At 56.1% G+C, this 25,922-nt stretch overlaps 3 protein-coding genes across 3 annotated transcripts in view; 1 reads left to right on the top strand and 2 right to left on the bottom strand.

Annotated features, from left to right (window-relative positions):
• LOC127576499 (uncharacterized) overlaps nt 1–25,922 on the bottom strand; it is a 69,446-nt gene that overhangs the window by 26,098 nt on the left and 17,426 nt on the right. The window contains exons 6-13 of the mRNA XM_052026979.1: nt 25,155–25,298; nt 20,020–20,214; nt 16,622–17,477; nt 14,673–14,910; nt 11,120–11,224; nt 10,254–10,485; nt 7,535–7,649; nt 1,010–1,324 (exon numbers count right to left, since the gene is read on the bottom strand). Coding sequence (XP_051882939.1) covers nt 1,010–1,324; nt 7,535–7,649; nt 10,254–10,485; nt 11,120–11,224; nt 14,673–14,910; nt 16,622–17,477; nt 20,020–20,214; nt 25,155–25,298 — 2,200 coding nt within the window. The remainder of the gene's footprint in view (nt 1–1,009; nt 1,325–7,534; nt 7,650–10,253; nt 10,486–11,119; nt 11,225–14,672; nt 14,911–16,621; nt 17,478–20,019; nt 20,215–25,154; nt 25,299–25,922) is intronic.
• On the top strand, nt 7,506–10,016 carry LOC127577035 (putative protein TPRXL). The gene is made up of 2 exons (XM_052027904.1): nt 7,506–8,798; nt 9,555–10,016. Exons 1-2 carry the CDS (start codon nt 8,361–8,363, stop codon nt 9,702–9,704), a joined length of 588 nt encoding a protein of 195 aa, XP_051883864.1. The 5' UTR covers nt 7,506–8,360; the 3' UTR covers nt 9,705–10,016.
• LOC127577032 (gastrula zinc finger protein xLCGF3.1-like) lies at nt 12,403–20,094 on the bottom strand. The gene is made up of 2 exons (XM_052027902.1): nt 19,954–20,094; nt 12,403–17,477 (listed from the first exon to the last, which is right to left on the bottom strand). The coding sequence occupies exon 2, from the start codon at nt 17,444–17,446 to the stop codon at nt 16,589–16,591; it is 858 nt and encodes a 285-aa protein (XP_051883862.1). The 5' UTR covers nt 17,447–17,477; nt 19,954–20,094; the 3' UTR covers nt 12,403–16,588.

Below are 25,922 nucleotides of genomic sequence, written 5' to 3'. Positions count from 1 at the left end.
TGGGTGGACTCGCCATGGTTGGTAGATCCCCCGTCTCCTGACAGCCAGGGTCGATCCCGACCTCAGGCGCTGTCTGAGTGGAGTTTGCAGGTTCTCCCTGTGACTGCGTGGGTTTCCTCCCACATCCTGTGAGATGTTTAGGTCAGTGAGTTAATCAGCACTGTAAATTGCCCCTCAGTGCATATGTGAGGGGTAGGATCTGGGGGAGTTGATGGGAGCCGGGCAGGCAAATTACTGAGGGAGTGGTATTGCTCTGTGAGCCATAATGGTCTTCTCCTGTATGGTAGGGAGATGCAAGGAGATCTACTCTGCACCCTTTCCAGTGCCCCAGTGTCTGTTTTATAATATGGAACTGGGAGTGGCTCACTCTCTGATAGCCCCAAGGCTCTCCAAGCGATGGCAGGAGCACAGCAGCGCACTCTGATGGGTCAATGCAGCTCCAGCAGAGCCACCCACTCACTTGGGTGCGGTTAGTCCATACACTCAACATCCGCCACATTACCTTTCCCACCACCCAGAAGTGCAGCACATGTCGGCAGTGTGCACCGTCCACAAAATGCACCGCAGCTATTCGTCCAGGCTAACCGAGCGGGACCTTCCTCACCCTCCACCTCTCCTGCTGAGGCAGGGCAGGCGAGCACCACCACCTGCCGGTTCCCATCCACCATCCAGACTTGGACATACCTTCAGCGGAATTGGGTCAAGGCCCTGGAGCCCCCTCACCGGAGGGAGGGCAGTGGGTGAGGAAGGATCCCAGGGCAGTTGGTCACAGGTCAATGAGTTAGGGCAGGCCCAATGAATCAGGAGCGAACGGGGTGTAGTCCACCCCAAAGGTTGCTGGGATCGTTACCCACAATCCCTCGCGGCCCAGAAACAGCCCCATCAAAGGCCCGGAGCGGACCGGCTCCGCTCCTGTCAATCACCCGTGGCCCCGCCTCCTTCCGACCGCCCCACGTGACCCCTCAACGCCCCGCCCTGACCTCAGTGCGCATGCGTACCCGCTCCGCACTCCCGGGCCATCCCCGCGCCTGCGCGTTGCCACCCCCTCGCCGGCGGGATCTTCCTGTGCGTGGCGGGGCCGGGCAACAGCTGGGAGAGGGGGGGCACTCGCTCTCCGGGGCCGGACGTGTGAGTCGGAGCACCCACCTGCCCGTCCGACAGCCGAGCACCTCCCGCCCACGTGACGCGCGGCCCGACCGACGTCACCGGCCCCACGTGACGCGGCCGCCGCGCCGCAGTGATTGACACGGGCGGGCGGGCGGGACCCGCCTACAGCCGGGAGGTCTGACCAATGGGATGCCAGCAGCAGGGTGACGCTAACTCTCTGCAGAGAAACTATGGGTGTGGTAACTTATGGCAGGTTTACCCACCGATACATCAACGGATAAACCTCCCCTAAACATCTGGTTCACCAGCAGATAAACCTCCCCTAAACATCTGGTTCACCAGCGGATAAACCTCCCCTAAACATCTGGTTCACCAGCGGATAAACCTCCCCTAAACATCTGGTTCACCAGCGGATAAACCTCCCCTAAACATCTGGTTCACCAGCGGATAAACCTCCCCTAAACATCTGGTTCACCAGCGGATAAACCTCCCCTAAACATCTGGTTCACCAGCGGATAAACCTCCCCTAAACATCTGGTGCATCAACAGATAAACCTCCCCTAAACATCTGGTGCATCAACAGATAAACCTCCCCTAAACATCTGGTTCACCAGCGGATAAACCTCCCCTAAACATCTGGTTCACCAGCGGATAAACCTCCCCTAAACATCTGGTACATCAACGGATAAACCTCCCCTAAACATCTGGTTCACCAGCGGATAAACCTCCCCTAAACATCTGGTTCACCAGCGGATAAACCTCCCCTAAACATCTGGTTCACCCGCGGATAAACCTCCCCTAAACATCTGGTTCACCAGCGGATAAACCTCCCCTAAACATCTGGTTCACCAGCGGATAAACCTCCCCTAAACATCTGGTTCACCAGCGGATAAACCTCCCTAAACATCTGGTTCACCAGCGGATAAACCTCCCTAAACATCTGGTTCACCAGCGGATAAACCTCCCTAAACATCTGGTTCACCAGCGGATAAACCTCCCCTAAACATCTGGTTCACCAGCGGATAAACCTCCCCTAAACACCCGGTGCATCAACGGATAAACCTCCCCTAAACATCCGGTGCATCAACGGATAAACCTCCCCTAAACATCCGGTACATCAACGGATAAACCTCCCCTAAACATCCGGTTCACCAGCGGATAAACCTCCCCTAAACATCTGGTACATCAACGGATAAACCTCCCCTAAACATCTGGTTCACCAGCGGATAAACCTCCCCTAAACATCTGGTACACCAGCGGATAAACCTCCCCTAAACATCTGGTTCATCAATGGATAAACCTCCCGTAAACATCTGGTTCATCAACGGATAAACCTCCCCTAAACATCTGGTTCATCAATGGATAAACCTCCCGTAAACATCTGGTTCATCAGCGGATAAACCTCCCGTAAATACCAGCGGATAATCCTCCCGTAAACATCTGGTACATCAACGGATAAACCTCCCGTAAACATCTGGTACAGCAACTGATAAACCTCCCGTAAACATCTGGTTCATCAACAGATAAACCTGTCATCAACGCATCTGATGTATCAACATAGATCATCATGTCCCCTGGTGTTGCCCACTGTCGCCCTCTGACTGTCCCCTCCATCTCTGCCTCTTGTCACCTCTATCAGGTCACCTCTCATCCTCCTCCTCTCCAAGGAGAAAAGCCCCAGCTCACTCGACCTACCCTCATCAGACGTGCTCTCCAATCCAGGCAGCAAATCTCCTCTGCACCCTCTCTAAAGCTGCCACATCCTTCCTGTAATGAGGCGCCCAGAACTGGACACAGTAGTCCAAGTGTGGTCTGAGCAGAGCTGCATCATCACCTCACGGCTCTTGAACTCAGTCCCCCGACTAATGAAGGCCAACACTCCACACACCTTCTTAACCACCCTATCGACCTGCACGGCAACCTTGAGGGATCTATGGACGTGGACCCCAAGATCCCTCTGTTCCTCCACACAGCTAACAGTCCTCCATTAACCTTGTATTCTGCCTCCGAATTCGATCTCCCAGAGTGTGTCACTGCATGTATCTGGGTTGGACTCCATCTGCCACTTCTCAGCCCAGCTCTGCATCCTATCAATGTCCTGTTGTAATCTACAGCAACCTTCTACACTATCCACAACACCACCAACCATTGTATCATCAGCAAACTTACTAACCCACCCTTCCACATCCTCATCCAAGTCATTTATAAAAATCACAAAGAGCAGGGGTCCCAGAACAGATCCCTGCGGATCACCACTGGTCACTGACCTCCAGGCAGAATACACTCCATCTACCACCACCCTCTGTCTTCTATGGGCGAGCCAATTCTGAATCCACACGGCCAAGTTTCCCTGGATCCCATACCTCCTGACTTTCTGAATAAGCCTTCCATGAGGAACTTTATCAAATGCCTTACTAAAATGCATGTACACCACATCCACTGCTCGACCTTCATCAATGTGCGCTGTCACATCCTCAAAGAATTCAATCAGGCTCGTGAGGCACGACCTGCCCCTCACAAAGCCATGCTGACTGTCCCTAATCAGCCTATGCTTCTCCAAATGCCCATAAATCCTGTCTCTAAGAATTTTCTCCAGTAACTTGCCCACCACTGAAGTAAGACTCACTGGCCTGTAATTCCCAGGGTTATCCCTACTCCCTTTCTACATCACATCACAACTACAGGATGGGAAGGCTGGAGAACCAGGAGAGGAATGGCCTCACGTTGGGAGGAACAACATTTGCCACCCTCCAATCATCTGGTTCTACTCTTATGGCCTGTGAAGATGCAAAGATCATCGCCAAAGGCGCCGCAATCTCTTCCCTCACTTCCTGTAATAACCTTGGATATATCCCATCCGGCCCCCGTGACCTATCTATCCTAATGTTTTCCAATAGTTCCAGCACATCCTCTTTCCTCACATCAACATGCCCGAGCATATCAGCCGGTCGTACGCCATCCTCACTAATGTCAAGGTCTCTCTCTTGGTGATACTGAAGCAAAGTATTAATTAAGGACCTCCCCTACCTCTTCCGACTCCAGGCACACGTTTCCTCTTTTATCCCTGGTCGGTCCTACCCTCACTCCAGTCATCCTCCTATTCTTCACGTATGTGTAGAATGCCTTGGGGTTTTCCTTGATCCTACTCGCCAAGGCCTTCTCATGCCCTCTTCTAGCTCCATTCTTAAGCTCCCTCCTGGCTAGACAAGACATTCTACATCTCATGTCAACCACAATTCCTTCACTCTACCATCCTTACCCTGCCTCAATGGGACAGAGCCCCATGCAAGTGTTCCTTAAATAACCTCCACATTTCCGCTTGCATTTCCCCAAGAACATCTGTTCCCAATTTACGCTCCCAAGTTCCTGCCTCATAGCATCATAATTCCCCCTCCCCCAGTTAAATACTTTCCCATATTGTCTGCTCCTATCCCTCTCCAAAGCTATGGTAAAGGTCAAGGAGTTATGGTCACTGTCTCAAATATATAAATCTGTGATATAAATAGATCTGATGTGAAGAGATAAGTCTCCATAGACTATATAAATAAATAGATAAATCTTTAAAAACTCAGATCTAATTTCTTTCCTAATTAGATACAAATAAATAGATAAATCTCTTATCTTCCCAGGTGTAAATATCACCAACAACCTGTCCTGGTCCAGCCACAAAGACACTATAGCCAAGAAAGCCCACCAGCGCCTCCACTTTTTACACAGAGAGTGGTGGGTGCCTGGACTGCACTGCCAGGGGGCAGTGGAGGCAGATAGCAGAGGAGTGTTCCGGAGACTCTTAGATAGGCACATGAATATGCAGAGAAGGGAGGGATATGGTCACTGTTGTGTGAAGAGGGATTAGATTAATTAGGAGTCTTTGGTTTAATTAGTTCAATCCAACATTGTGGGCCGAAGGGCCTGTCCTGTGCTGTTCTACGTTCCATGTACTTCCTCAGAAGGCGAAGGAAATTCAACATGCCCATATTTCCCCTCACCAATTTTCACAGATGCACCATAGAGAACCTGTCCAGATGTATCACGGCTTGGGACGGCAACTGCTCTGCCCAAGACGGCAAGAAGCTGCAGATATTTGAGGACACGGCCCAGTGCACCACAGAAACCAGCCTCCCCTCCACTGAGAATTGAGAGACTGCAGATACTGGAATCTGGAGCAACAAACAATCTTCTGGAGGAACTCAGTGGGTGGAGCAGCATCTGTGGGGGGAAAGGAAGTGTCAACGGTTGAAACCCTTCATCAGGACGTCGACACTTCCTTTCCTCCCACAGATGCTGCTTGACCCATTAAGTTCCTCCAATAGATTGTTTATTACTCCCCCCCCATGGACTCTGTCTACACTTCCCACTGCCTCGGGAAAGCAGCCAATGTAATCACAGACCCCTCCACCCAGGGCCCTTCTCTCTTCTCCCCCCTCCCATCGGGCAGAAGATACAAAAGCTTGAGCGTACGTACCACCAAACTCGAGGACAGCTTCTACCGAATACTGAAAGGCCTGGGTAGAGTGGACGTGGAGAGGATGTTTCCATCAGTCCAGGATCTGAGGGCACAGCCTCAGAATAAAAGGATGTCCCTTCAGAACTGAGATGAGGAGGAATTTCTTCAGCCAGCAGGTGGTGAATCTGTGGATTTCATTGCCACAGAGGGCTGTGGAGGCCAAGTCATTGGGTGTATTTAAGGCAGAGATTGATAAATCCTTAATTGGTCAGGGGGTTAAAAGCTACAGGCAGAAGGAGGGAGATTGGGGTTGAGGAATAAATATCAGCGATGATTGAATGGCGGGGCAGACTTGATGGGTCGAACGGCTGGACTCTGCTGCTATATTTTGTGGTTTATGCTGCCGTTATAACACTTTTGAACAGACCTCTTATACAATAAAGATGAATTCCTGATTTCTTAGTCTACCTCGTCATGGCCCTTGCACCTTGTCTAGCTGTGCTGCACTTTCTCTGTAACTGTAACACTATATTCTGCGTTCTGTTGTTTTCCCTTGTACTACCTCAATGTACTCATGTATGGAACAATCTGTCACCAGCCAGAATGACTAGTAGGGCCATCGCCAGCAGCGGCTCGCTCAGCATGGGAGCAGCGTACACATTGATCAGTCGGAGCAGAGTATGATGGTACTTTACATCTGTCACCCACCCACCACCTCCTCTTTTTAATTTCAAAACTGGACTTTATTCATAATAGTAAAAAATATATAAAGGAAGAAACAGCACAAAAGAAGTTACATTCATGGTCATTACATTCATTAGCCTAAACTTTTAAATGAAACACAAAAACATAGCACTACTGCCCCTCACGTGGCTCCCTGAGGCGATCCCCCTTTCATTGTTCGAGGGGCTTCCCCACCCAACTCTGCCCCTCCGTGTGCGGTAACGGAAGGAGCCTAGACTGTGGTCTTTCCCCACAGAGCCTCAGCATTGGCTGCACCCAGCTTCAGTGCGTCCCTCAGCACGGACTCCTGCAGCCTGGAATGTGCCAGTCAGCGGCGTTCCCTTACGGACATCTCACTGCGCTGGGAGACCAACACGTTTCGGGCAGACCAAAGGGCGTCCTTCACCGAGTTGATGACCTTCCGGCAGCACTTGATGCTTGTCTCGGTGTGTGTCCCCGGGGGAGATCAGAGAGTCCTCTGTTACGTATCTGCTGGGGATGGACCGAGACACGGACCCATGCATCTGTCTCCACACCCTCTGAGCAAATCCACAGTCTGCAAAGACTGTTTTTTCCCCACCACATCCATCCCGAGGGCAGCGTACATTGGGGGTGATGTGTTGTCTGTAGAGGAAAGCTCTGGCTGGGAGGGCACCTCTCACCGCCAGCCAAGCGAGGTCTTGGTGCTTGTTGGTCAGATTTGCTGACGAGGTGTTCTGCCATATGGCTTGGACTGTTTGCTCAGGGAACAAACCCACAGAATCCAGTGTCCCCGTCCCGCAGTGTCTGCAGGACATTCCGCGCTGACCGCTGCCTGATGGTCAGCTTCTCTCTTCACCTTAACCTATCTTCTCTGGCTACACGTTTCAGATATCAACCACCCTGTGTAAAGAAAATACCCCTCCCATCCCCTTTAAAACGCCTTCCTCTCACCTTAAGGACATGAGATTTAGCTATTTACTTATTGATATATGAGATTCATCTTTCTCTGCCGCCCATTCCACCGTCCCGCCCGGGGGCCGCTGGGATCAGAAGTCTACCTCCCTGGAGGGAAACCCATTGGTCACATCTCCAGGAAGTAGGTGGGGCCCGTCCCCCATGTGTCGGCCCCCCCGCCGGTGGCCCGACCGATATCACGTGGGCAGGCGGAGCTCAGTGGTCCAATAGACAGGCGAGTGCTCCCTTTCTCTGCATCTCCCCACACCTCACCCACCTCTGTCACCAGCTCCGTCCTTGGGGCTCCAGAAGGAAACTCACCCCCGACTGCCCGCAGCTGAAGCGCGGCTCTTTGCACAGGTAGATCCCATAGGCAGAGGGGTCGCTGCGGGCAGGCAGGGGAATGGCCATGGCTGGACAAATCACGTGGGGCCATCTGTCGGGAGGAGGCGGGGCCACGGGTGAATGACAGGAGCGGAGCCGGACCTCTCAAGGCCTTTGATGGGGCGGTTTCTGGGTCGCAAGGGATTGTGGGTAACGATTCCAACAACCTTTGGGGTGGACTAGACCAGGTTCTCTGCTGATCCATTGAGCCTGCCCTAACGCATTGACCTGTGACCAACTGCCCTGGGATCCTTCCTCACCCACTGCCCTCCCTTCAGTGAGGGGGCTCCCACGGCGCTGCCTGGGAGGGAGTGGGAAAGGTAATGCCGCCAATTGTCTGTGGGATGTGGCAGGAAACTGGAGCGCACAGGGCAAACCCATGTGGTCACAGGGAGAACCTGCAAACCCCACTCAGACAGCGCCCGAGGTCGGGATCAAACCCGGCTGTCGGGAGATGGGGGATCTACCAACCATGGCAAGTCCACCCATTCCAACCACATGAGGCCATTCCTCCCAACGTGAGGCCATTCTGGTTCTCCAGCCTTCCCGTCCTGTAGTTGTGATGTGACGTTGGCTGTGGGGGAAGGTTTCTCTCCCTCTCACGTGTTTCGATTCACCGGGACCTGCTCTCCCTCGGCCTTTCACCCAAGGAGGGAGGGAGCCCTGCGGAGGACCTCCACCTCCGCTCCGTGTGCAGGCTGGGCTTCAGCCGAGGCCAAGAGGCACATGACCAGCCACGCCAAGTAGGACCACTACGAGTGCAATGTGTGCAGCAAGTCCGGGCTCTACCCGTACCTGCTGGAGATCCACCGGTGGGTCCACACAGGGGAAAAGCCATTTGACTGTTCCGTCTGCTGCAAGGGCTTCACCCAATCATCCGGCCTCCTCGAGCACCAGTGCACCCACACCAGGGAGAAGCCGTTCGAATGTCCCATCTACGGGAAGGGATTCTCCCAGTCCTTGGGCCTCCTTCAGTACCAGTGCACCCACACCGGGGAGAAGCCCTTCACCTGCTCCCTCTGTGGGAAGGGCTTCACCCAGCTGTCCCACTCCTGCAGCACCGGCGGGTCCACACCAGCGAGCGGCCCTTCATCTGCCCGAGTGCGGCAAGGGCTTCACCTGCTGGAGCACCAGGCCGTCCACACCAGAGAGAGGCCCTTCTCCTGCCCCAACTGCGGAGAAAGCTGCTGACCAACTGCAGGTACACAGAGCTAGTATGGGTGCTGTGGGATGAAGGGCTGGCCCCCTGCGTTGTATAATCCATGACCCAGAAGGCGTTGTTTACTGTTGGATTGAGGGGGGGATCAGGTTGAAGGAGGTGGAGGACACAGAAAGAGCCAACTTCACCTACCTGGGATAGGTCGTGAAGGCACGGAAACAGACCCTTCGGCCCATCATGTCGATGGCAACCGTCCAGTCCCCGTCTTCACTAACACCGATAACCAACACTGGGTCCGCATCCGTCTCTGCCTAGGTCGTTGAAGTGCCAGTCCAGATGGTCCTCAAACGTTGTGAAGTCCCTGCCTCCACCACCCCCTCAGGCAGAGCGTCCAGGTTCCCACCCCCCCCCTCTGATCCCCTCGATACCTCCAACCCCTCACCTTAAACTTCAGGGGGAAGGTTTCTCACAGCCTACCCTGTCCGTGCCCTTCGTCATTGTGTACACCTCCATCTGGTCCGCCCTCAGCCTCCTCCACTCCAGTCTCTCCCCAGAATGGAGTCACTCCGTCCCGGGCAGCGTCCTGGGGAATCTCCTCTGCACTCTCCCCATTGCAGTCACCTCCGTCCTGGAGTGTGGTGACCTGATCTGTGTGCAGTCCTCCAGCTGTGGTCTGGACAACAGTTTGTACAGTTGGAGCAGAACCTCCCTGCTCTTGTATTCAGTGTCCTGACTATTGAAAGCAAGTCTTTTGTATGTTGAATTCACCATCTTCTCTACCTGTGCTGCCTCTTTCAGGGATCCTTCAACTTGTACACCGAGGCCTCTCTGTTCCTCAATACTCCCCACCATCACCTCTCAGTAATCAAGAAGGGTGCCAGAAAGGGTGTCAGTGATCCGGGAATCGGAAGGTCTCCCTCCTACGTCGTCTCCTCAGCCTTCACCTGACCTCCCCTCCCATCCCCACACTGGGTAGCGTGCGGCGTCGGAAATCGTCCAGTGGTTTCAATGTCAAGTGCTCTGGCGTTTCAACCCGCGACGCGCCGCCCCGATTCGAGTCGCAGGACCTCGCTCCGCCGTGACGCGTCTCCAACGTGTTCCCGGTGAGGGGATCAGACGGTGGCAGATGGAAACAAGGACTTTCACCTTTCTTGATCGATGCAAAATTGTATTCCATTTTAATAAATGTCTTTTTTCCCCAATAGATAGGCCCCAAATAATCAGTGTTATCCCATGATAAGCTAACCTACATAAAGCAAAAGAAACTGCTAAATGTAACGTGTGGCGGCTTGATTTCAAGGGGAAACCTCAGGGCAGGTTCCTGGCACAGGAAGATCCCACGGGAGGGTTTTTTGGGAGAAAGGGCGGGGGGGGGGGTTGGGGAGTGAACTGTTCCCGGTTTCTTCCTCCATTTTCCCCCATAAACTCCTCTCCACGAGGGAGAAACGGCGGAGAGGACGGTCTGGAGAGGGGCATTCGGTCCGTCGGGGCTAGCACATGGCCGGCCGCTGGCGGGAGTCGTTGGCCGTCACGTGACGGGCGAGTCCGTTAAAGACCGACGGCCGCAGCTCGCGGGGGCGGCCTCTGATTGGACGGTCCGCCGGCACGTGACGGGAGCGGCGGTTGGAACCGAACGGCCGCAGCGCGCGGGCGGTTGCCGGGGAGGAATCCCGGGCTCTGATTGGACGGATCGCCCGCCCGCAAGCGGCGCGGGAAACATCGCCGGATTCTCATTGGAGGAGGAGGAGCGGGGGACAGGCCACGTGACGGGAGGGGGAAGATGGAGCGCGGGAAAATGGCGGATTGGGGGAGGGCGTCAGGAGATTGTCCATCAAATCCCAACCCAAAGAGGCACTTGGAGGGAGGGGATACTCAGGGGGTCGGTCAGCCTCGGGGGAGAGGAGGGGGGCAGGCTAGTCTCAATAGGACTGGGCAAAAGTGGAGGGGGAGGAGGGTTGGGGGTGCACGGAGAAACTAATGGCAGGGATCGGGAGGTGGAAGCAGGAGGGGCGTGAAGGAAAGAGGGTTTGGGTTGGTTCTCCCTGGAGCGGAGGAGGTTGAGGGGTGACCCTATGGAGGTGTGCTCAACTATGAGGGTGGAGAGTGAGAAACCCTTCCCCATGATGTGGAACAGCGGAGGGCATGGTGTAAGTTGAGGGGGCGGTGGTGTGGAGGGAATCTGAGGGGGAGTCTGGGACGAGCTGGTGGAGGGGGTGGTGGAGGCAGAGACTCACGACATCGGAGAAGTGTTGAGACGGGGACTGGAATGGAGGCTGCTACGGACCGCGTGCTGGGAAACGAGATCGGTGCCGATGGGGGACACGGGGGTTGGCACGGACGCAGTGGGCCGAAGGGCCTATTACCTCGAGGTACGACTGCGAGAAACAGGATGGGGGCACCGGCCGGCGTCGGTGGTTGATCGTCGGAATCGAACGAGCGGACGGCCATTTCTAGGAAGAAGCCGAGCTCTGATTGGACAACGCGATGGAAGAGGGTGTAATCCCCACGGCAAGAGCGGAACTGACCGCCACTGGAGACGGTGGCCCCTCCACAGGAAGACCCACGCGTGATCAGTCGGCCGATCGGTGTGGGGGAAGACCCAACCACAGTTGTACACTCGGCCAAGGAAGGCAGGGGAAGACCCCAACAACCAGTGCCGGCTGGGAGGGGGCAGTGAGGTAGAAAGTCAAGCTCTGACTGGAGGTTGAGTGGGAGAAACTCACCTTTAAGTGGAGATGCACTACCTCTGCATCCACTGAGTACAAGAGTTGGGACCTCACATTATAGCTGGACAAAGTGTTGGTTAGACCGCACTTGGAGGAATGCATACAGTTCTGGTCACCAACTATAGGAAAGGGCGTGCTGACGTTAGATAGGGTGCAGGAAAGATTCATGAGGATGTTGCCTTGAAACCAGAGGGCTTGAGTTATAAGCAGAGACTGGACAGGCTGGGACTGTTTTCCCTGGAGCGAGGGAGGCTGAGGGGAGACATGATAGTCGTATATAAAATTACAGGAGGCTGACATAGGGCAGAGAGCCAGAATCTGTTTCCCATGTTAGGGGAGTGTAAAACTGGAGGGTTTAAGGTGAGGGGGAGGAGGTTTAAAGGGGACCTGAGGGGTACATTTTTCACACAGAGTAGTCGGTATCAGGAATGAGCTGCCAGAGGAAGTGGTGGAGGCAAGACGTTGGCGAGGACCCACTTGGAGAACTGTGTGGGGTTCCGGTTGTCCATATAGGAAGCGTGTGATTCAGCTGGAGAGGGTGAGGAAAAGATTCACAAGGATGCTGCCGGGACTGGAGGGCTTGAGTTAGAAGGAGAAGCTGGAAAGACTGGGGCTGTTTATCCTGGAGCAAGGGAGGCTGAGGGGTGACCTTATGGAGGTTTATAAAATCATGAGGGGCATTGATAAGGTGAATGGTCAGTCTTTCCCCCAGGGTTGGGGAGTCTAAAACCAGAGGGCACAGGGTTAACGTGAGATGGGAGAGATTTAAAGGGGGCCTGAGGGGCAACTTCCTCACCCAGAGGGTGGTCCGTGTGTGGAACGAGCTGCCAGAGGGAGTGGGTGAGGCAGGAACATTAACAACATTTAACAGACACATGGATAGGAAAGTTTCAGAGGGATATGGGCCAAATTCGGGCAAATTGATCGAGTTTATTGTCAGATGCACAAGTACCTGTATGCACAGGTGCAATGAAAAACTGACCGCAGCATTGTCACACAAAACATGGAACACAGCCAATGGGACGAGGTCAGGTAGGCACCTTGGTCAGTATGGACCAGTTGGGCTGAAGGGCCTGTTTCCGTGCTGTAGAACTCTATCTCCGTGTCTCCCAACTTGCTGCTGGCCCTTGTATCAGCGGTCGCTGCTCCCAGGGGAGTGATTCACTCAATTCGGGGTAGTTGGGACCTCGGCCACCTTCAGTATCTTATCATACGTCAGCTGGCCATTCAGTATATCTGCATTGCCAGAACATCTTTCTTAAATAGCACAGACCTTTTCCTAGCAACAGGCCTCCATTTGCAGGCCATAGCCCTTATTCCCTCTGCTTATCAACACTCCCCTGGACCCTACCCTTGTCTGACCTTCCAAACTGCATCACCTCGCAATGGTTGGGATTAAATCCCACCTGCCAATGCTCTCCCCAACTGATTTATATCCTGCCACAGCATTGCTCGCTCTCCACAACCACACCAGCTTTCATTTCTGTTGAAACCACTGATCATGGCACAAAGTTAGAAAGTCAACTGGCCCAGGCAACTATTTTAAGGGCAAAATAAGCAGACTTGCAAGAGAATACTTAGCTTCATACATTTAAGAGTTACACCACATGTTTCATGGAGTCACATCACAGAAACAGATGAATCTTGTCTGCACCCTTTCCAGCTAACCCACAGCTTACAGGGAGAATGTGGGGTACGAAAAGAGGCGCTGGATGAGTCTTCGACTCACAGGAACAGAAGTGGCAGATGGAGTTCAATCCGGAGAAGTGTGAGGTGGTGCACTTTGGAAGGGCAGACTCAAAGGCAGAGTACAAAGTTAATGGCAGGATCCTGGGGAGTGTGGAGGAGCAGAGGGATCTGGGGGTTCATATCCACAGATCCCTGAAAGTTGCCTCACAGGTGGATAGGGTAGTTAAGAAAGCTTATGGGATGTTAGCTTTCATAAATCGTGGGATTGAGTTTAAGAGCCGCGAGGTAACAATGCAGCTCTACAAAACTCAGGTTAGACCAGACTTAGAGTACTGTGTCCAGTTCTGGTCGCCTCATTATAGGAAGGTTGTGGAGGCGTTGGAGAGGGCGCAGAGGAGATTTACCAGGATGCTGCCTGGTTTAGAGAGTATTCATTATGAGGAGAGACTATGGGAGCTAGGGCTTTACTCTTTGGAGAGAAGGAGGATGAGAGGAGACATGATAGAGGTGTACAAAATATTAAGAGGAATAGATAGGGTGGACAGCCAGCGCCTCTTTCCCAGGGCACCAATGCTCAATACAAGAGGGCATGGCTTTAAAGTAATGGGTGGGAAGTTCAAGGGAGATGTCAGAGGGAGGTTTTTTACCCAGAGAGTGGTTGGGGTGTGGAATGCGCTGCCTGGGGTGGTGGTGGAGGCAGGTACATCGGTCAAATTCAAGAGATTGTTAGATAAGCATATGGAGGAATTTAAAATAGAGGGATATGTCGGAGGAAGGGGTTAGATAGTCTTAGACAACGTTTAACGGTCAGCACAACATTGTGGGCCGAAGGGCCTGTGTTGTGCTGTACTGTTCTATGTTCTGTAACACTGTGGAAACACCAAGCTCAATTTCACCCCCGAAGTGACTGTCGCCTCAACTTGCCTTGGGTGAAGTTAGAAGAGAAGGGAGCTGAGCGCAAAAGTTGGTCACTTCCAGACTCAGTTTCAAGAGAATTGTTTTTATTGCAGTCAGGCCACTGTTCCCACACACCACGACCGGTAGTTTGCAACCACTTCAGTTACGAGTTACCGTACCCATTACCCCACTGAGTACGCAGCAGTTTACAACCGAGGTGTGCACACCAAAAGGAAATGAAAAGCAGACTGCAGATGCTGTAACGTTTGTGTCATACTGGTGCCGGGCAATGACAATATCCAACAAGAGAAAATCGAGCTAACACCCATCGCTGAATCCCCCATCATCAATGTCCTGGGGGTTACCACTGACCAGACCCTGACCTCGAGCAGCCATATCCACAGTGTGGCCACAAGAGCAGGTCAGAGGCTGGGGATCCTGTGGTGAGTAACTGCCCTCCCAATTCCCCAAAGCCCATCCACCATCTACAAAGTTTAAGACAGGAGGGCGACGGGACACTCCCCACTTGCCTTCACAGGGTGGAGGGCGACGGGACACTCCCCACTCGCCTTCACAGGGTGGAGGGCGACGGGACACTCCCCACTTGCCTTCACAGGGTGGAGGGCGACGGGACACTCCCCACTCGCCTTCACAGGGTGGAGGGCGACGGGACACTCCCCACTCGCCTTCACAGGGTGGAGGGCGATGGGACACTCCCCACTCGCCTTCACAACGGAGGGAGCGACGGGACACTCCCCACTCGCCTTCACAGCGTAGAGAGCGACGTGACACTCCCCACTCGCCTTCACAGGGTAGAGAGTGTTGGAACACTCCCCACTTGCCTGCATGAGTGCAGCTTCAACAACACTCAAGAAGCTTGACACCATCCAGGACACAGCAGCCCACTTGACAGTCACGCTCTCCACACCCACTCACTCACCCCACCACCCACACACAGCAGCAGTATGGACCATCTACAGGATGCACTGCAGCAACTCACCGAGACTCCTCAGGCAGCACCTTCCAACCCCACCCCCTCTACCAGGAGAAGGGCAGCAAAGGCACGGGGAACACCCCCCCTGGAGGTTCCCCTCCGAGCCCCACACTGGGAAATACATTGCCATTCCTTCACCATCGCTGGGTCAAAGTCCTGGCATTGTGAGTACACCCACACCTCAAGGACTGCTGCGGTTCAAGAAGGCAGCTCGCCACCACCTTCTCAAGGACAACTAGGGATGGGCAATTAAATGCTGGCTCAGCCTGCAAAGTCCACATCCCTTGAGATGGACAGTATTGGTGGAAAGAAATGTGGGTGAAACTGAGGGAGTTGGTCTGTGAGGGTGACATCTAACTGCAGTCTTGATGTTTATCACAAGCCTCAGCAGGTTTCCCCAACTGTGGGAGATGCACAGCCCCTCTCTCCATCACCCTGTGGTCCTGGGAACTGCTGAATCCTAGCGATCTGGTCTCCTGGGTTGTTCATTACAGGCGAGGAGGAGGTGATCTTGCCAAGCCACCTGTCACTCAGAGTCTGAGTTAGGGAACCTCTCCACGTCTATGTTCTAAGAACCATTTTCATCCAGGCAGCACCCAGCTTTCACTAAATTCAAGATAAACCTACCACAAGCCTGGCCTCCCACAGTGGAGTCATAGGGAGATACAGTATAGAAACAGGCCCTTCAGCTCATTGGATAATGCTGACCCACCTACACTGATTCCATCTCATTCTCCCCACATTCCCATCAACTCCCCCCAGATTCTACCCCCCCCCCCCCCCCACACACCCACACACGAGTGGACAATTTACAATGGTGATTAACCCACCGACCTGGCACTTCTGTGGGTGGAGACCAGAACACCCGGTGAGAACCCATGCGGTCACAGGGAGAACATGCAAACTCCAAGCTCACAGACAGCGGCAGAGGTCATGATCGAACTTGGGTCTCTGGAGCTGGGAGGATAGGGGTTGAAGGCAGTAGTATGCCAGGAACCTCACTTCCAGGCACCTCGGAGAGTGCACAGGAGGGCTTCACTGAACTGGCTCCAACATGCTTCCAAAGGGGTTAAGATGTTGGTGAGATAGCACCTGGAGAACTGGGTGCAGTTCTGATCACCCAGCTGTAGGAAGGATGTTATTGAGCTGGAGAGTGTGCAGACAAGCGTTGCCAGGACCGAAGGGCTTGAGTTATAAGGAGGGATTCCAAGTTTTCCCTGGAGTGAAGGAGGCTGAGGGGTGACCTTACAGAAGTTTATAAAATCATGAGGGGCATCGATAAGGTGGTAGGTCACATTCCTTTCCCCAGGGTAGGGGAGTCTAGAACTGGAGAGCACAGGTTGAAGGAAAAGATTTAATGGGGACCTGAGGGGCAAATGTTTTACCCAGAGGGTGGTCCGTGTGTGGAACGAGCTGCCAGAGGAAGTGGGTGAGGCAGGAACATTAACGACATTTAAAAGGCACTTGGACAGGTCCGTGGATAGGAAAGGTTCAGAGGGATACGGCCCAAAGGCCGGCAGATGGGACTAGCTCGGGAAGGCAACATGGTGGGCATGGACCCTCTGGTGTTTGAGCAGGTGATCCATCCGGCTAAATCCCTTGCTGCATTCAGGGCAGGTGAAGGGCTTCTCCCCAGTGTGGATGCGTTGGTGCTGTAGGAGGTTGGAGGAGCGGGTGAAGCCCTTGCCGCAGACGGGACAGGCGAAGGGCCGCTCCCCGGTGTGGACCCGCTGGTGCTGCCGCAGGCTGGAGAGTCGGGTGAAGCCCTTGCCGCACTCGGGGCAGGTGAAGGGCCTCTCCCCTGTGTGGACCCGCCGGTGCTCCTTCAGATACTGGGACGTCTTGAAGCCCTTGCCGCAGAAGGAACAACTGAAGGGGCGCTCGTCAGTGTGGACCCGCTGGTGGGCCAGGGCGTGGGTGGAGAGGGTGAACCGCGCCCCGCACACAGGGCAGACGAAGGGCCGCTCGCCGGTGTGGACCCGCTGGTGGCTGAGCAGCTTGGAGGACTGGGTGAAGCCCTTGTCGCAGACGGAGCAAGTGAAGGGGCGCTCGCCGGTGTGCACAATGCCGTGGGCCAGCAGGCTGTTGGACTTGGCAAACCCTTTTCCACAGACGGAGCAGACAAACGGCCGCTCACCGGTGTGGACCCGGCGGTGGGCCTCCAGCAGATAAGGGAAAGGCCAGGCCTTGCCACACACGTCACACTTGTAGCGTTTCTGCCTGGCGTGGCTGCTCGGGTGACACTCCATGTCGGCCAGTCGACTGAAGCCAAGTCCGCACACTGAACAGGTTTGGGGTTCCTCTAAGCCGTGCTCATCTCTCTCTCCATCCAAGGACAAACCTCGATGACAGTCCGGCCCCGATGATTCACGTTGCTTCATCATTTGTCTGCTGTAAGTGCTGCACTTGCAGTCCCTGTGAGAAGCAGCATAGAAATACTAAGAGCGCACTGGTCATGCTGAGGCCAAGCTTAGTTGACGACTCGCTACTTGGAAAGGATATGGGCCAAATACAGGTACACAGGACTATTGCCGAAACAAGAGACTGCAGGTGCTGGAATCTGGAGCAACAAATGAGATGCTGGAAAAACTCAGCGGGTCAGGGCAGCATCTGTGGTGAGAAATGGACAGCCGACGTTTCGGGTCGAGACCCTTCATCTGGACTGAAGGCACCTTGGTCGACATGGGCGAGTTGGGCCGAAGGGCCTGTATCCGTGCTGTACAAGTCTATGACTAAAGACGGCACTCAGAAAGGAACCAGGCAAGCGCTTGAAAGCAAACATGTAGCCAGGATGATGGCGGGAGGGAAGGGGAAGGGGACTGAGTGGCTCTGGCGGACGCCGTGCTCCGACCTGTCGAAGTGTGTGAAGGGCCAAGGCTGTCGGAGGGTCGCCGAGGGAACAGAACAAGTCCCGGGGGAAACGATGGCGGCTCTATTTCCCAGAATCCCCCACGCTCCAGAAATCGCTCTGCACCACAAAGCGAAACCGCGCCGCGCATCCGCTCTTGCTTTGACCGCGCTCCCCCCACACCCTACCTCCTCCCTCCGCCCTCCCCCAACCCCTCCCTCCACCCTCCCCCCAACCCCCCTCTGTCCCCCAACCCCCTCCCTCCCTTCCCCCTCCCACCATCACCTCCCCTCCTCCCCTTCCCTCTCCTCCCCTCCCCGTCCCCTCCCTCCCCTCCCCCCTCCCCCTTCCCTCCTCCCCATCCCTCCCCTCCCCCTTCCCTCCTCCCCATCCCCCCTCCCCCTCCCTCCTCCCCCCCTCCCCCCCTCCTCCCCTCCCCCCTCCCCCCCTCCTCCCCTCCCCCTCCCCTCCTCCCCCTCCCCTCCTCCTCCCCCCTCCCCTCCTCCTCCCCCTCCCCCCTCCCCCCTCCCCCCTCCTCCCCCTCCCTCCCACCTCCCCCTCTCCCCCCTCCCTCCTCCCCCCTCCCCCCTCCCCCCTCCCTCCTCCCCCCTCCCCCCTCCTCCCCTCCCCCCCCTCCCCTCCCCCTTCCCCTCCCCCTCCCCTCCTCCCCCCTCCCCCCCCTCCCCTCCCCCTTCCCCTCCTCCCCCCTCCCCCTCTCCTCCCCCTCCCCCTCTCCTCCCCCCCACTCCCCTCCCCCTCTCCTCCCCATCCCCTCCTCCCCCCCACTCCCCTCCTCCTCTCCTCCCCCCTCCCCTCCTCCCCCCCTCCTCTCCTCCCCCCTCCCCCCCTCCCCTCCTCCCCCCTCCCCTCCCCCCTCCCCTCCTCCCCCCTCCCCTCCTCCTCTCCCCTCCCCCCTCCCCTCCTCCCCCCTCCCCTCCTCCCCCCTCCCTCCCCTCCCCCCCCTCCCTCCCCTCCCCCCCTCCCTCCCTCCTCCCCCTCTCCCCCCTCCCTCCTCCCCCTCCCCCTCCCCCTCCTCCCCTCCCCGTCCCTCCCCCTCCCTCCCCCTCCCCTCCTCCCCCTCCCCCCTCCCCTCCCCTCCCCTCCTCCCCCTCCCCTCCCCCTCCCCTCCTCCCCCCTCCCCCTCCCCCTTCCCCTCCCCCTCCCCTCCTCCTCCCCCCTCCCCCCTCCCCCTCTCCTCCCCCCCTCCCCCTCTCCTCCCCCTCCCCCCCTCCCCCACTCCCCTCCCCCTCTCCTCCCCCCACTCCCCTCCCCCTCTCCTCCCCCCTCCCTCCTCCCCCCTCCCCCCTCCCTCCTCCCCCCTCCTCCCCTCCCCCCCTCCCCTCCCCCCTCCCTCCTCCCCCCTCCCCCCTCCTCCCCTCCCCCCTCCCCTCCCCTTCCCTCCTCCCCCTCCCCCCTCCCCTCCCCCTTCCCCCCTCCCTCCCCTTCCCCTCCCCCTTCCCCTCCTCCCCCCTCCCCCTCTCCTCCCCCCTCCCCCTCTCCTCCCCCCCACTCCCCTCCCCCTCTCCTCCTCCTCCCCCTCCCCCCCTCCCCCCTCCCTCCCCCTCTCCTCCTCCTCCCCCTCCCCCCCTCCCCCCTCCCCTCCCCTCCCCCCTCCCCTCCCCCTCCCCCTCCCCCTCCCCTCCTCCTCTCCTCCCCTCCCCCTCCCCTCCTCCTCTCCTCCCCCCCTCCCTTCCTCCTCTCCTCCCCCTCCCCTCCTCCTCTCCTCCCCCCCTCCCTTCCTCCTCCCCTCCTCCCCTCCTCCTCCCCTCCCCCCCTCCCCTCCTCCTCCCCCTCCCCCCCTCCCCTCCTCCCCCCCTCCCCCCCTCCCCTCCTCCCCCCCTCCCCCCCTCCCCTCCTCCCCCCCTCCCCCCCTCCCCTCCTCCCCCCCTCCCCTCCACCCCTCCCCTCCTCCTCTCCTCCCCCTCCCCTCCCCTCCTCCTCTCTTCCCCCCCCTCCCCTCCCCCTCTCCTCCCCCCCCCTCCCCTCCCCCTCTCCTCCCCCCCCCTCCCCTCCTCCTCTCCTCCCCCCGGGACGGACACAGACCTGGGTTGGTTGGGGGTGTGGGGGGGGGGGGTTCCGGGGTTCCCCACACGTCAGCCGCGCGCGCACGCAGCCCGGCACGTGACCCGGTCCTCTGACGTCACAACCTGTGGGACACCCCCCGCCACCACTCCGCGCACAAGCCCCGGGGCAGCGGCGGGGTCGGCGGTGCTGATTGGAGGACCCGCCCCGCCTGGTGGAGAGCCTGATTGGCCGATACGAGAATCACGTGAGCGAGCTGGAAGGGCGTCCAGGAGAATCCTCCTTAAATGGACCATGGTTGGTGGGTGGGAACCCCGGGAACATGCGGAGATCCCTCACCAGTCACTGCGGGAGCTCCCTCACCACATACCGTGGGAGATCCCTCACCAGTCACACCACAGGAGATCCCTCACCAGTCACTGTGGGAGCTCCCTTACCAGTCACTGCGGGAGATCCCTCACCAGTCACACCACAGGAAATCCCTCACCAGTCACTGCGGGAGATCCCTCACCACATACCGTGGGAGATCCCTCACCAGTCACCGTGGGAGCTCCCTCACCAGTCACACCACAGGAGATCCCTCACCAGTCACTGCGGGAGATCCCTCACCAGTAACTGCGGGAGATCCCTCACCAGTCACTGCGGGAGATCCCTCACCAGTCACTGCGGGAGCTCCCTCACCAGTCACACCACGGGAGATCCCTCACCAGTCACAGCACGGGAGATCCCTCACCAGACACCGTGGGAGCTCCCTCACCAGTCACTGCGGGAGATCCCTCACCAGTCACTGCGGGAGCTCCCTCACCAGTCACACCACGGGAGATCCCTCACCAGTCACAGCACGGGAGATCCCTCACCAGACACCGTGGGAGCTCCCTCATCAGTCACCGCGGGAGATCACTCACCAGTCACTATGGGAGCTCCCTCACAACACACTGTGGGAACTCCTCACCGGTCTGTCACTGTGGGAGCTCCCTCACCACTCACACTGTGGGGGCTCCCTCATCACACTCCACGGGACATCCCTACCCGCTCACACGGAGGGAGCTGCCAGAGGTTGTGGTATATGTGGGCACAGCTGTAACATGTAAGGGGCACTCGGGCAGGTCCATGGATAGGAAAGGTTCAGATGGATCGCGGTCAAACGTGGGCAAATGGGACTGGCTTAGATGGGCGTCTAGGTCAGCGTGAAGGACTTGGGCCGAAGGGCCTGTTTCTGTTCTGTATAACTCAATGACTCTATAACACAGGGAAATAGGGAAGGGGTGAAGCTGATATCCCTGATAGGATGAATCCGGGGTAACCAGGCGGATAAGCTGTAAACAAGGTTATCTTGGCCAGTGAGTGAATGGGAGCAGTTAGAGAGCGAGAACCGAGAATATAGACACGAGAATGTGGGAGTTTCAATATGAGGAGCAGGAGGACTTGCCCAGCAGGTCTGGCTGGTCACGTCCTCCAGAGCAAGAGAGAGAGGGAGAGACAGAGAGGGAGAGACAGAGAGAGAGAGAGAGACAGAGAGAGAGAGAGACAGAGAAGCTGACCTAACATACAGATGGATGAGTGATACAGAGGAGAAATCAGATTCAGGTTTATTATCACTAACTTAAATGGCATGAAATTTGCTGTTTTGCGGCAGCAGGACAGGGCAAAGACAGAATTACTATAAATGACAAAATCAATAGTGCAAAAAAAAAAGGAACAACGAGGTAGTGTTCATGGGTTCACGGACCATTCAGGAATCTGATGGTGGAGGGGAAGAAGCTGTTCCTGAATCGTTGAGTGTGGGTCTTCAGGGTCCTGTACCTCCTCCCCGACGGTGGTAGATATTTGAGATAAGATATTTATTTATTGGTCACATGTACATCGAAACACACAGTGAAATGCATCTTTTTGCGTTACTGAGAATGTGCTGGGGGCAGCCCGCAGGTGTCGCCACGCTTCCGGCGCCAATATGGCATGTCCACAACTTCCTAACTCGTACGTCTTTGGAATGTGGGAGGAAACCGGAGCACACGGAGGAAACCCACGCAGACACGGGGAGAACGTACAAACTCCTTACAGACAGCGGCTGGAATTGAACCCGGGTCACCAGCGCTGTAATAGCATCACACTAACCGCTGCGTGTCCCGGGTGGTGAGCATCCTCAGTGATGGATGCCCCCTACTTGAGGCACCGCCTCCTGAAGATGTCGTCGATGGTGGGGAGGGTTGTGCCTGTGATGCAGCTGGCTGGATGAGCTCAGCATGACCCTGCCCGACCCGCTGAGTTTCTCCAGCTTTCTGTGTGTTGCTCCAGATTCCAGCATCGGCAGTCTCTCTTGTGTCTGCAACTTGATTTCTTGGTCTGTATCAGTCATTCATCTGGAAGGGTTTGGCTCTGCTTATTTTGTTATTTCTTATCTGTTTCCGCCTATCACCCACCAGCCTCTGCCTCAAAGCCCCAGCCCTTCGCCCGCCCCCCCCTCCGGTTCCAACTGCCCACCGTCCCCCTCCTCACCTAGATCCACCTATCACCCACCAGCCCCTGCCTCGCCCCTCCCTCTCACCACTTTATGCTGGCTGCCTCCCCTCTGCACACTCAGTCCTGATGCAAGGACTCATCTGAAAAACCGCGACCATCCCTCTGTCTCCACAGACGCTGTTCGACCCGCTGAGGTCCAGCAGCGGTTTGTGTTTTGCTCTGGATCCTGGCGTCTGCAGTCTCTTGTCTTTTATTCCTCTCTCTCTGGAAATGGAAGATGAGCCCAGCCTGACTTGCCGGGCACGTCCTCCTGCTCTGCATTTCACATCTCCCACATTCAATTGTCTAGGTTATTTCAGAGTCACACAGCAGGGAAGCAGACCCTTCAGCCCAATTGGTGTTGGTATTGGTATTGGTTTATTATTGTCACTTGTACCGAGGTCCAGTGAAAAACTTGTCTTACAAACCGATCGTACAGGTCAATTCATTTCACAGTGCAGTTACATTGAGTCAGTACAGAGTGCATTGATGTAGTGCAGGTAAAAACAATAACAGTACAGAGTAAAGTGTCACAGCTACAGAGAAAGTGCAGTGCAATAAGGTGCAAGGTCACAACAAGGTAGATCGTGAGGTCAGAGTCCATCTCATCGTATAAGGGAACTGTTCAATAGTCTTATCACAGTGGGGTAGAAGCTGTCCTTGAGCCTGGTGGGACGTGCCCTCAGGCTCCTGTATCTTCTACCCGATAGAAGAGGAGAGGAGAGAGAGTGACCCGGGTGGGTGGGGTCTTTGATTATGTCGGCTGCTTCACCAAGGCAGCGAGAGGTAAAGACAGAGTCCAAGGAGGGGAGGCTGGTGTCCGTGATGCGCTGGGCTGTGTCCACAACTCTCTGCAGCTTCTTGCGGTCCCGGGCAGAGCAGTTGCCGTCCCGAGCCGGGATACATCCAGATAGGATGCTTTCTGTGGGGCATCGGTAAAAGTTGGTGAGAGTCGAAGGGGACAAACCAAATTTCTTTAGCCTCTTGAGGAAGCAGAGGCGCTGGTGAGCTTTCTTGGCTGTGGCATCTACGTGATTTGACCAGGACAGGCTGTTGGCAATAAGCATGCCGACCCAGATCCCCGTCCCAGCCGGTCCCACCTGCCCGCGTTTGGCCCGTATCCCCCTGAACCTTCCCCGTCCACGGACCTGTCCGAGTGTCTGTTAAACGTTGTTGATGTTCCTGCCTCACCCGCTCCCTCTGGCAGCTCGTTCCACACACGGATCACCCTCTGGGTGAGGAAGTTGCCCCTCGGGTCCCCATTAAATCTCCCCCCTCTCACCTTAAACCTGTGCCCTCTGGTTCTTGATTCCCCGACCCTGGGGAACAGACTGTGCGCATTCACCCTATCGATGCCCCTCGTGGGTTTATACACCTCTGTAAGGTTCCCTCTCACGCTCCAGGGAATAAAGTCCCAACCTGCCCGACCTCTCTCCGTAACTCAGTCCCTCGAGTCCCGGCAACATCCTCGTAAAGCTCCCTCTGCGCTCTTTCCCAGCTCGACGGCATCTCTCCTACAGCTGAAGGCTGGTGGATTGGAATCCTTCCAAAGAATGGCCCGTGTTGCCTTAGAAACCTATTGGCCATTCATTCCTTTGGGGTCTAAATCCTGGCGACCCCTCCCCAATCACACGGCGGGGGCACCCTCATCCCAAGGGGCAGCGCCGTTTGAGAGGGGAGGTTTGGAAAAATAAGAACAACATGGTTGCAGAAGGGTTAATGATCCTTGCCAGAGCACCGCCAAACCGATCACAGAACTAGAACCACCTGAATGAACAGAGCGTCGTGTGGTCAGGGTTGAGTCTGCTTTCTGTCACTTTCTTTGCCTGAGTGCCACTGACCTCTCTGTAACCTCGCTCAGGTCGTGGAAAGTTACTGCATCAGAAGGATCTGTAAGAAAGGGGGTTGTGTCTGTTTGGTGGCGAGCAGGGTGATTTCCCTCAACTGCTCCCTTGCTAGCAAGATATGCTGGAATTATTTACAGCAGTTAATTTGGAGGTCCCACCGAGATCACAAGATCATGAGACAAAGGAACAGAAGTAGGCCATTCGGCTCATAGAGCCTGCTTCACTACCTCACCATGAGCTAAACTATTCTCCCATCTAGCCCCAATTCCCGGCCTTTCCCCCATATCCCTTGATACCCCGACTAATTAGATACCTGTCAATCTCCTCCCAAAACACCCCCAATGATCGGGCCTCCACAGCTGTAGGTGGCAACGAATTTCATCAATTCACGACCCTCTGGCTAAAGAAATTTCTCCTCATCTCTGTTTTAAATGGGTACCCTCTAATTCTAAGACTGTGCCCTCTAGTCCTGGACTCACCCACCAAGGGAAACAGCTTGGCCACATCTACCCTGTCCAGTCCTTTCAACATTTGAAATGTCTCTATGAGGTCCCCTCTCATTCTTCTGTACTCCAGTGAATACAGTCCAAGAGCCGACAAACGCTCCTCGTATGTAAGCCCTTTCATTCCGGGAATCATCCTCGTAAATCTCCCTTGAACCCTCTCCAACGTCAGCACATCTTTCCTAAGATAAGGGGCCCAAAACTGCGCACAGTATTCCAAATGAGGTCTCGCCAGTGCCCCACAGAGCCTCATCAACACATGCTGACTTGTAGGCTTGGATAGCAAGGTTGGCTGCCTGAGCGAGACCACTCCTAGTGCCCCCAGAGCAGAGGACTCAGCCGGCAAGTCAATAAAGGGAAGGGGTTGCCTCACACAGAGTCTTTCTGCCCTCGGTACGCATACGGGCCCTTGCTGTGAGCAGCGGGTCTCTGCCCGACTGCGAAGACCGAACGGGTCGGCTCGCCTTGGACACCTGACCCGCCTAAGATATACATGTAAAGTACAGGGTTCGAGTCCCTGTGAGCGAAACGTATAAGAAAGCACAAGTGCAGGGCTCGAGAACCTGCTTGGATGCAGATAGAAGGATGATCGAGAGGGTTTGAGTCCCCACTGGGTAATGTGAGGGGATCGAATCCCCCTTTCTGAAGTAAAAGGGTAGGGGATCGACTCCCTGTTAACTAGTGGAAGGGCTTGGAGTCCGCACCCACGGTAAATGATGGGAGGGTCAGTGTAAGGATGGTGGACCCACTGAGGGAACACCGGGAAACTGTGTGTACTTCCACCGTTCGGAAAGTATACGGTATGTCAGAAAATGGTTTAAGTTAACGGAAAGCCCTTCCATCAGGAGGGAACCTTTAATTGGGATGGGATAGAGAGAGAGAGCCAGTAGCTGAAGCCAGGGCAGGACAGAAACAGGGTAAAAGGGCAGGGCGCTCGGCCTGGTGGCGGTGGAAAGAGACGCGGGAGGAGGAATCACGGAGGAAGAGTCAGGAGGACGAGGAACGGAGAAGCCGGCAGCGAGAAGCGGAACAAAGGATAAGAATTCCGGACGGGAAAGGGGCCGGCTGGGGCTGGGGCTGGGGCTGGGGCTGGGGCTGGGGGGGCTGGGGCTGGGGTGGTGGTGGGGGGCTGGGGGGGGCT

This window comes from Pristis pectinata, chromosome 12 (genome assembly GCF_009764475.1).
Source record: "Pristis pectinata isolate sPriPec2 chromosome 12, sPriPec2.1.pri, whole genome shotgun sequence".
Classification (NCBI taxonomy): Eukaryota; Metazoa; Chordata; class Chondrichthyes; order Rhinopristiformes; family Pristidae; genus Pristis; species Pristis pectinata.
Note: the sequence above shows the minus strand (reverse complement) of the source record. Positions and strands in the feature narration are given on the sequence as shown.

Excerpts from the sequence above, each read along its gene's own strand:
- LOC127577035 (XM_052027904.1), top strand. The coding sequence starts at position 8,361 with ATGTGTGCAGCAAGTCCGGGCTCTACCCGTACCTGCTGGAGATCCACC. Across the intron at positions 8,799-9,554 it reads AAGCTGCTGACCAACTGCAG|GGATCCTTCAACTTGTACAC; the intron begins GTACACAGAGCT and ends TGCCTCTTTCAG.
- LOC127577032 (XM_052027902.1), bottom strand. The coding sequence starts at position 17,446 with ATGATGAAGCAACGTGAATCATCGGGGCCGGACTGTCATCGAGGTTTG.